Genomic DNA, 10,458 nt, shown 5'->3' with positions numbered 1-10,458 from the left:
GGTTGGTTATTGATAATATAAATTTATTTATTTATTTTAAAAATTTATTTATTTATTTAACATATTTATAAGTGTTTTATTGATGAACATAGTGCAATAACATTATTTACAAATATTAATAAATTAAATATTTATATTTTTAAATTTATTTATTTAATTTAATGAGTTATTTTATTTAATTTATATTGAATGAATATAAATAAATTCTTATCTTGTGAAATAAATATTTAAACAAGTTGAAAAACAAGGGTGTATTTAAGTGCGTCGAGCGGGGTTTTTGTTTTTAAACTGGTCAAATTGGGTTGTACTTGGTAAATATAATAATTAAAAAATTGAGAAAAAAATGTTTTTTATTTTTATTATCATTAAAAGAACATTTTTTTTGAAAAATAAAATTAAAAGCTTTTATTTCTATTGCTGTTGTAGTAGTAGGTTTTGCTACATTTGCTCAAACACACTTAAAATTGTTAGTTTATCATAATGAAATTTATTTTAGTATTAGTGAAAACTGTCTGTTGGTTAAAATTATTTTGAAAATATTTTTTTCTAGTATTGCCGTATTAATTTTGATTAAGTAATTTATAAATAAAATTATTTTAATATGGATCAAAACTTTTCTAATTTGATTAAAATAATAAAATAATATTTTTATTTTTAACTAAAATTGCTATTATATGAAATAGTTAATGTAGAGCAATTAGTTAAATCAAATTTAATTCAATAATATTGAACAAGATTGTTTTTAAAATATATATATTTTTTTTAAAAAAATAGGATGGTTCGGTTCGTTTTCGCCCATCAAATTTTATCAAAAGGAGTCACCTAAGGAGTCAAATTATCAAATTTAAAATAAACTTATTTACTTGCCAATTGTAAAAAGAAAATATTCCAAATATTATAAACCTTTTAATAAATTATGCGTTGCTTAGTAGGCCAAGTCATCAAGATTACTTAGCAATGTGGGTGGGACAAGAATAATCCCCCGGTCGAATCGATCTATTTCCTGAGCCGGTTCATTTGGTCTGTTTACGGTCCACTGAACCGGTCGCCGTAAATATCGAAGCGAGACGAGGTGACTCGTCGACGAAGCGGCTTATGTTCACTGCCGCTCGACTCGGCCGAGTCGCGCCTCCTCGTGCCGCCGATCTCGCGCCTCAGCTCGGTGCCTCCCCTCTCTCCGCCGCCTACCGTCAATCAGCCCTCGCCCTCCTCCCCCCTTCGCCACTTCCTTCCTCACTTCCAGCTACCGTTGCCTCCGCCCTCTGATGGAGCCCGCCGGATCCGCCTCAGCGGGGCCGGATCCCTTCGGCGCCGACTACGTTCATGTCTCGAAATCTTCACCCGACGAGGCGTCGCTTCAGATGGAACGACCCGAGTTTTCCGACTTCGATATCCTCCCTGAGGCGGTGGAAGGGATATCATCCGAGGTGGTGGAACAGGACGCGAGTGGCCTGCGATCGGGAGATCAGGAGGGTTCGGCGACGGAGGAGAAGAGAGTGTTGCCGGAGAATCTGGCGAAGGGCGTAGTGTTCCTGGAGTGCGAGTCGTCGGCCGAAGGCGGATCCTGCGATGTCTACCTTGTTGGCACCGCCCATGTTTCTCAGGTGCTTTGCTCTGTATGCATCTTCGAAAAAAAAAAACTTTTTGTGCGGATTTTTTCTTCTCCTTTCTGATGATAAATTGAATTATATTCGAAATCAAGGGTTCTAAATAGATTTCTTAGTTTTTATCCAAGTGTATATTTTTATGAATTAGGGGAGAGAAGAAACGCACATAGATAAGAATATGGGAAGAACAAATGAATGGTTAATTGAATTAATGCTTGCTGCTTTACGTTGCACCTATTAGTCTCTTTACATAGAGAAAGATATTGTTTGCCTCAAGTATCAAATAATAGCTGCCATCTATTCAAATATCAACTTTCACTCGGGAGGTCGGCTTCGGAGTGCACATAATTTGTGCTCCAATATCAACTTTCACTATGCACAAATTTTACTGTATTTCTATAGAATTTTTTTTTACCATTGATGATTTGACTCGTCTGACAACTTTTACTGTGAATGAGTTGACTAGTCTGGCACAAAGTAAATTATATCTCATTCTCCTTTTCGGTCACCGTATAGGAGTCCTGCAAACAAGTTCAAGCCATCATCAGTTTCTTGAAGCCTCAGGTGCATCTCTCTTGAATAACACAAGTCATTTAATTGCTCATGTTAGCAAGCTGACCAGACTGCATTAGAGAATAATGTGAAAGTTTGTGTCTTATTGATGTAGGTTGTCTTCCTGGAGTTATGCTCAAACCGGGTTGCCATTTTGGCACAGCAAAATCTTCAGGTGTTGTATTGTTCTCTCTAATTTCTTTAATCAATTTCTTTCTAGTCATGCATTTCTGAATTCATTTTTCCATAGTAAATGATGTGTCTGAATTCGTGCTTTTCTTAACAATATATTGATATAATTATAGTAATTTTGTGTTATAGTTAACCCTTCAGATATATATGCCATTCTAAATTTAGTAGAATTAAGAACTTTTTTCCTTTCAGATTTAGGAAATTAATAAAAAAACATTTGCTGAAAGTTTTGCACCTGGCATTTTTCTTCTTCTAGATGGTGAATTATCACAAGTTATCCTCTGGATAAACAATTATCACTATCTTTATCATTTCTCTGGTTCATTTGTCTGGCCTAGTGATATCATTATCTAAACTGAAACAATGTTCAATTTTTCCTAAATAAGGAATGCAGTATTTATTTCTCAGACTTCCGTAACGTACTTCGTTCAAGGAGGATGTCTGAAAAATGCAGCATGTAGCGAAGGAAAATATTGGAGGAAAGATAAATTATCATGTGCTATGAAAATTTGATCATATACCAAGTTTGGATCTGCATTCTTTTGTCATGGAAGACCTACAATGATGATATAGCTTTAATTTTTCCAACATTCTTGCATTCCAAAACGGTGGTTAAGTTTATTTCATATGATTTACAAATTATATCAATGAGAACTGATAGTATTTCCAAGGTTTACTAAAAGTAGCTAGGATGCTCACCTAGGCATGTAGTCAAGGTGAACTCCAAGTATCTTGACAACATCTACACTCGCATCGTTAGTTGCAACACCTAGCTGACTGCCTACTATTAGGCAATAGGTGGCTGAGTGGGCTCCTGGCCAAAAGGAAAACATAGTTTACTATATAATTCAAACAGTTTGATGGAAAAAAATTAGAAAAAAAAAAGAATCAGAGGAATAGGTTAATGACTGATGAGTATTTGGTGTGTCTATTATTTTGGAATTGAATGTTCTAGAGTATGTTATTGGTTGTTGTTGTGAACGGTGAGTTTGATAATCATTTTCTGATGTAATATTAGGCAAACTAATATTCCATTTTGGATTTTGGTTTGATTTAAGCGTGTTGTTTGCTTTTATTTTTTTTTAAAAAACAATAAACTCAGGTTTCATTGATAATTTGTGTGTTCATACAAGTGCCTTGAACTGCTCAGGCAAGCACCAAGTGGCTGGCAACATGGGGACCTTAGCGCCTTACAGCAGTTTCTCTTTAACAGTACCGGGCATATCATATTATGATGTTACTTCTCTTTTTCTGCCCCTCAGGTTCCGACTATGAGTGAAATGATTGACATGTGGAAGAAAAAGAAGATGAATACTTTTGGAATTCTTTACAGCTGGTTTCTTGCCAAGGCATGGCCCTTCCTTTCTTTGCTTGCAGTTTATATTATTTGTTGTTTGTAGGATGTTTGGGCTTAACATAGATGGTTTCCATGTTAGGTTGCTCATAAACTAGAAGTTCTTCCAGGTGCTGAGTTCCGAGTAGCATTTGAAGAGACAATGAGTTATGGAGGCAAAGTTATTCTGGGTGACCGTCCTGTTCATGTACAATATATCTTCTCAATACACCTTTCGAAATTGTTTTACCATGTTTGATCTCTGTCATATTTATCATCAACAAGCTATTTGTTTAAACTTTGTATACTTCTAAATTCTATTCATTATTGTATAATCTTGTACAGATTGGTCTTTTTTATGAAAGATTATTGTATGCATGTATTAGTAAAGTATTTTTTTTTTAAATTATCGAATAGTGTATTTGAGGTGAACTGTTAGTGTTCCCATTCGATCATATTCAAAAAATTCAGAATCCATGAATCATCTACTAATTTCACATTCTTTGCTCATTGACTTTGATTTTTACAATGTCTGCAGATTACCTTGAAAAGAACTTGGGGGAAGATGTCATTATGGGCTAGAACAAAATTTTTGTACAGCATACTCTTTCAAACGCTATGTTTACCGAGTACTGATGAACTAAATAAGATGGTAAGTTGAACCCTAAATTGCTTATACATAATTTGATACCCCTTTTGGAAGAAGAATAAGATTTCTTATACTGCCATTTTCCTTGCATGTCTGCATGTCATTGCTCATTTCACGCCATGTTGAATATGTCATAATACCTGAAGCTTCCAATGACCGAATTGATCTTAAAGCCTGTTATTTTTTGCCTAATAAATTGTATAACATAAGCATCTGTGTATCCAATAACCATTCATTATTGCCCGGAGGTTCTGCTATAAACTCAGAAATATCGTTGCACATTATGTGTGATATTATTCATATTTCATTGGTTTTGTTGTCATTTCTTACCTGTATTATCAATAATCCAAATGTGTGCCTCCACTGGTGTGGTGCAATGGTAAAACACTCAAAGGAACAAATAGGAGGATCAGAGTTCAAATTGCAAATGGGATGAACATCTTAGAGATCAACCTCTGATTGTGCATAAATTGTGCTCCGGATTTACTTGGTTGGCGAACTAGGGGCAGGCCATCTATCTCCAAGATTAGTTGGGTGAAGCCCGAACATGCAAATGTGAGATTGTTCTCCTTCCAACAGGGTCAAGTTTAACATGCTATCAGCAGAGACCATAAGCAGAGTTGTACGTCAAATTGAGGCTGAGCCAGTCCTATCAGCCTGTGCACTCGTGAGGAGTGTTGAGTATACAGATGATCGTATTGGCCCCTTTCTTAACCACTCATGTTTTGGGGTATTTTCTCAATCAGTCAACTTTAGTATTTAGTTTGCTAGTAATCAGATAAGCTAAATATCTTGGCATCTTCATTGTGTTTTGGTTACAAACATTGGTTCGCCAAGTAACTTAATATTAAATAAGGATCCTATTGTTTAAGTAAAATCATAATTTACCCTCATAGCATGTTCAGTAAGATTTGTCTCCTTTTTTTTTCAGTTGATGGACATGGATAATGTTGACATGCTGACTCTTGTGATTCAAGAGATGAGCAAGGCATTCCCAACTCTAATTGACACTCTTCTTCATGAGAGAGATATGTAAGCATCAATTTCTGATTCCACATTGTTCCTTATTTATTGAGAAAGGTGCCTGCTGTGTTTCATGTTGTAGTTGTGTCAGTAATTTGTCGTACTCATCGGCATAGTTCAACCTTTACTTGTGTGCGCAGGTACATGTCCTCCACATTACTAAATGTCGCGAGAGAACACTCTTCTGTTGTTGCAGTTGTTGGCAAAGGACATTTAGCTGGAATAAAGAAGAACTGGAAACAGCCTATTGAGGTCTGCTCTCATTTTTCATGTCCCTCTCAATTCATTTTCTTTGTGGCACCAAAGTTTGTGTCGTATGGGTAAAATTACTCATGGTGTGGACCGATGGATGTATGACAAGCATAGTGCGAACAGTGCTCGATCCATGTGTAACTTCGCCGTTTTTATCAGGAGTGACCGTTATAGGATGCATACTATTCATATTCCGAGTCATTTGGCTTTACTCAAATTTGCTTGACACTCTAGACCCTCACCTTATACACCACAATACCCACTTCCATTGCCAAAACCCTACCTCGGCAGCTCAACCATATTTGTTAGTTTTATAACTTGCACTACTCACTTTGAACAAGCTGAGATTGCACCATTCAAACCCATTTCAACCCGTCGGAACTTGTACTAGTTTGGATGAACTGGAACCCGACCAAATCTCTACCGGCCAAACAGGCAAATTCTTCCACACTGAATCTCCTCCGGCCAATCCTTTGCTATCCGCTGTGATCTGAATTTGTCATTTGTCAAACTATTACTTGGATTTGGGCACAAGTATTCAATATATGTTTACACATTCTCAATAAGTCTGAGTGTGCTCGGAATGCCAATATCTGAGACAAGCGCGGAGTATAAATAAATTTACTCCATGGATCTCTTATGATCTCATGTTTTATCTTGCAGATGGAGCATCTACTGGAAATCCCTGCGCGAAGTGCAGGACCATCAAGAACAATTTTGGTAGCTGTTGGTGTGGCATTCACTGGAATAGCTGCTTCCATTTATCTTCTCGCCAAGAGATGATGCTTCAAAATTAAGAGACAAAAAAATCGTTGTTTTAGTTTTTTTTTTTTTCATTTTCAATTTTATTATATATATTTTTTATAGTTTATGGATGAAATCAGATTAATGTTATCTGAAATCACTTCAGCTTGTAGTTCATATTTGTCAAACTAATTGGTTTCAAACATTAATTTTCTTCTATTCTTGTCATTAACCATTTCTGTCTTCTTTTATTATTATTTTTTAAGAAAAATAATGCCCTTATGAACTTGTCTTTAAGGAGGCTTTAGATATTAAGTTCAATAATTCTCAAAGTTGAGCAAAAAGCTTCAACTCTAATTTGCAATTTTTGAATTTTTTTGTTTTAATGTGTTTTAATTATCAAAAGAACAAATTTTTAAGAGTAATTAATTACAATTATTTATTAATTAATCATGATTTATTTTTATTTTTATTTTATAATTTTTAATTTTAACGACCTGATTAATTTTGAAGATGATTGGTATAATCTTATGGAAATTTTTTACTAGTCTTTAAAGGATAAATTTCGGAAGTGTTGTAGTGGTTTGACAATTGATCCTCGTAGTTGTGCTGTTCTTGTAAGATCGTTCTAATATTGAATCGATACTTCCGTTTGTGAAGGCAAATTGTGAGTTTTTTTTTCCGGGTATTTCAACCGTGACTTAGTGGATGAGGTAATCAACAAAGTATTTCGTATCCATTGAAAAATATTAACCCCAGACCTATTGACAACAATATATTTTTAATAACCATCTACATTCCGTGGGACATCATGATTTGTTATCATGATTATAATTAAGGATAAACAAAAGATCAATATTGAATTAATCAATTAATTTGAAATTTTATTTTTTAAAAAATATTAATTTAAAGTATTCTTAAATATTAAAGTGTTTTCACGTGTTTATCTTTTTTATATATGATTTTAAGAAATTTTATTGATTTTTATAAATTAAAAAGAAATCCTCTTATGTCTCATATTGAAACAAATCCCTATAATTCATCAGACGGATCATGACATTTTTCATAAATTTTACGGAAGTCTATATTTTTCATATTTATTATTCCTTACCTTAATTGAATATATTCAAAATAAGTCTCTTGTAATTTTTTATTCACTTGGAAAAGTTAATACGTGCCTAGAATAGTTAATACGTTTTGTGTGAAAAATAATTAAATATTATAATGTTGCAAATTTAACTTATAATTTTAAATTTAAACATCTAATTTATGTGGATTTTTTTCATAGGAAGAATAAATTTAAACAAATAACTTAAAGTAATACAATAATAACGGAATTGAAAGAGAGTAAAAAAAAAAAATATTGGGTTGCAAGGGTGCAAACATAGTCCCACATCTAAAGTACATGGAAAAGATCATGGGGTTAAAAGGATGAAAAGTATCTATATTGGTATGAGGCCTTTTGGGAGAGCCCAAGAATAAAGCCATGAGGGTTTAGACCTAAAGTGGACAATAGTATACCATTGTGGAGATATTTTGATTCCATCGGTTCTAACAAATGGTATCAGAGCGAGACCGCACTTCACTGGACTAACCGCCGGATGAGCCATGATCCAGATATAATCATGTGGTTTGAACCTTAAACAAAGGAAGTGGGTGCTCCGCCTGTAGTCCTTTGTTTGAGGGGGGATTGTTAGGTTACAGGGGTGCAAACATAGTCCCACATCTAAAGTATGGAAAGTATCTCCATTGTGGTATGAGGCCTTTTGGAGAGAGCCCAAGAACAAAGTCATGAGGGCTTAGGCCTAAAGTGGACAATATCATACCATTGTGGAGATATTTTGATTCCATCGGTACTAACAAAAAATAGGTGAACGCAATTTATTTCTTTTGTTTTATTTTCATTTAAAATATTTAATTTTAATTACTAAACATTGCTTAAGTTTCCTAAATCATCATGTAATTAAATTTTTATAGGTGGGTTTTCAAAATTTTAACTTTGTTTTAGGGTTTCTGTCATGCTTCCTCGATTCAATTGGTTTAAAAAGAGTTTTTTTGTATTCCCTTAATTGTATATAGTTGTCGATTTATATAGAGTACATATAATCTAAAACTAAGATAATTTTTGGAAACTTTTAAATCATTTTTATTTTTAAATATTTAAAATATTTGTTGATTATAGAAATCAAACCTTGCCTTAATATTAAAATGTGTTGCTAAAAGATTGTAAAGTTAGCACATAGTTGGTAGTATTAATATTACTATTTAGGAATGTAATCGACATTCAATTTATTTAGGATTTATTTTAATTTTAGAAAATAATATGTTAAATGTTAGCATTTCACACATGGCAAGAATAAATTAAGATGCCAATTTTAAATTTGTTTTTAAATTATTAAAAGTCTTTTTATGGTTGTGAAACTTGTATTTGATTAAACTTAATTTGCATTATTTTTATTTAAGAAATTTTTAGTTAATTGTATAAAACATTTATTTGGGATTTGTTAGTAAGTATGTTTTGTCAATTAATAATGAGATAATTAACTATCAATTAATTAAAGAGTAAAAGTTATTATAAGTAAAAAGACCGGGTAAAAATTAAAAGAGCAACCTTTATTTTTAATATTATGAAAATAGCACCTCATTTTGAAATTGAGCAATATATTTTATATTGTATCAATTTTAATCAAAACTACTCCAACAATATTTGATCAATTTTGATAAAATTTAAATGATTTTAAGTAATATTTAACAAATTTTATTAAATATTAAAATAATTTTAATAATAATCACTTAGTGAGTTATGTTAAAATAGTTTTTGCTAAAGTTGCTGCAATAACTTTAAAACAAGAGTCTTTTCGTGATATAAGGGATCTTTAGATATTTTTATAAAATTGTGTATTCTTTTTTATGATAATAAAAATAAAATGCCTTTTTTAATTTCTTTTTTATAAAAAAAATATAGATTATGTATAGATGGATACTTATTAATAATTTATATTTTAAGGATTTAGTTTAATTTTGAGAATTTAATAAGTTATAATAACCTTTAATACATGTCAAAATTAAATTAAGATGACAATTTAAAATTTGCATTTGTATTATTAAAAAAAGGTTATATTGTCATACAATTTGGTCAATGTAAAACATGAAATTATGAATGTCGTAAAAATAATTTCTTAAAAAATATAAAATAAAATTATATACAATAGACGGTCCAATCTTTTATTGGGATTGTATATTAATGAGAGCTTTACTATAAGAAAATAATAAATTAATGACTGAATTATCCATCGCTAATCGGTCCCTAAAAGAATTTAGCGATCGATTTTATCGGTGGCTATAATTTCGATCGCTAAAGTTTAGCGATCAAAAACTTCAATTTGATCACTAATTTGGCAACTCAAATAAAATCAATCATTAAATTTTAATGATCTAATTTATGTTTTGGCCGCTAAATTAGTAATGAAAATTAAATTCAATTGCTAAAATTAAATATTAAATTTAAATTTCATCATTAAATTAATGATCAAATTTAATTTTTATTGCTAATTAGTGATTAAATTTAAATTTCATCATTAAAATTAATGATAGAATTTAAATTTTATCACTAATTTAGCTGGTATAGTATGGATTAATATATATAGAAACTTTTACGTTCAAATCAGAATTACACCAATCAGAATAATAATTAATAACTACATATAAACCTACACAATTACAATATTAACACCAATCAATTTAATATTTACTAAGGACATCCAAATTATTAATTTTAAAATATAAATATTTATCCAAAAATATTTATGATATAAATCCACAACATATATAACTAAGAAGTTATAGGGTTTTGAATCTTCTAGGAATTAAAACCAGGCGGATTTTAAAAGTTAAAAAAAAAGAGAAGGATGAAATAATAAATGAGATAATAAAATGAGACATAAATTAGAAGTTTTAATTAATTAATAAAATCTAAATTTTAAATGATGTTTATGATAAATAAATAAAATATAAAATAAAATAATTATAATAAAAAGAAAAACGCCATAAATGATAAAGTGATGTCTCAAGCACAATCAAAGACTGTAATAGTTTCGGCTATCATA

General features: G+C 31.4%; 1 protein-coding gene across 1 annotated transcript; it reads left to right on the top strand.

Moving 5' to 3' along the window:
- The first annotated feature begins 1,097 nt into the window (after window positions 1-1,097).
- LOC141840294 (uncharacterized) lies at window positions 1,098-6,569 on the top strand. Its single transcript, XM_074728235.1, has 9 exons — window positions 1,098-1,604; window positions 2,124-2,171; window positions 2,275-2,334; window positions 3,614-3,700; window positions 3,788-3,892; window positions 4,223-4,336; window positions 5,265-5,365; window positions 5,497-5,608; window positions 6,272-6,569. The coding sequence occupies exons 1-9, from the start codon at window positions 1,266-1,268 to the stop codon at window positions 6,389-6,391; spliced, it is 1,086 nt and encodes a 361-aa protein (XP_074584336.1). The 5' UTR covers window positions 1,098-1,265; the 3' UTR covers window positions 6,392-6,569.
- Window positions 6,570-10,458: the final 3,889 nt, after the last annotated feature.

This window comes from Curcuma longa, chromosome 11, assembly GCF_044706935.1.
Source record: "Curcuma longa cultivar G26 ecotype Majalengka, Jawa Barat chromosome 11, ITB_CL_G26_1.1, whole genome shotgun sequence".
NCBI classification, from domain to species: domain Eukaryota; kingdom Viridiplantae; phylum Streptophyta; class Magnoliopsida; order Zingiberales; family Zingiberaceae; genus Curcuma; species Curcuma longa.
Note: the sequence above shows the minus strand (reverse complement) of the source record. Positions and strands in the feature narration are given on the sequence as shown.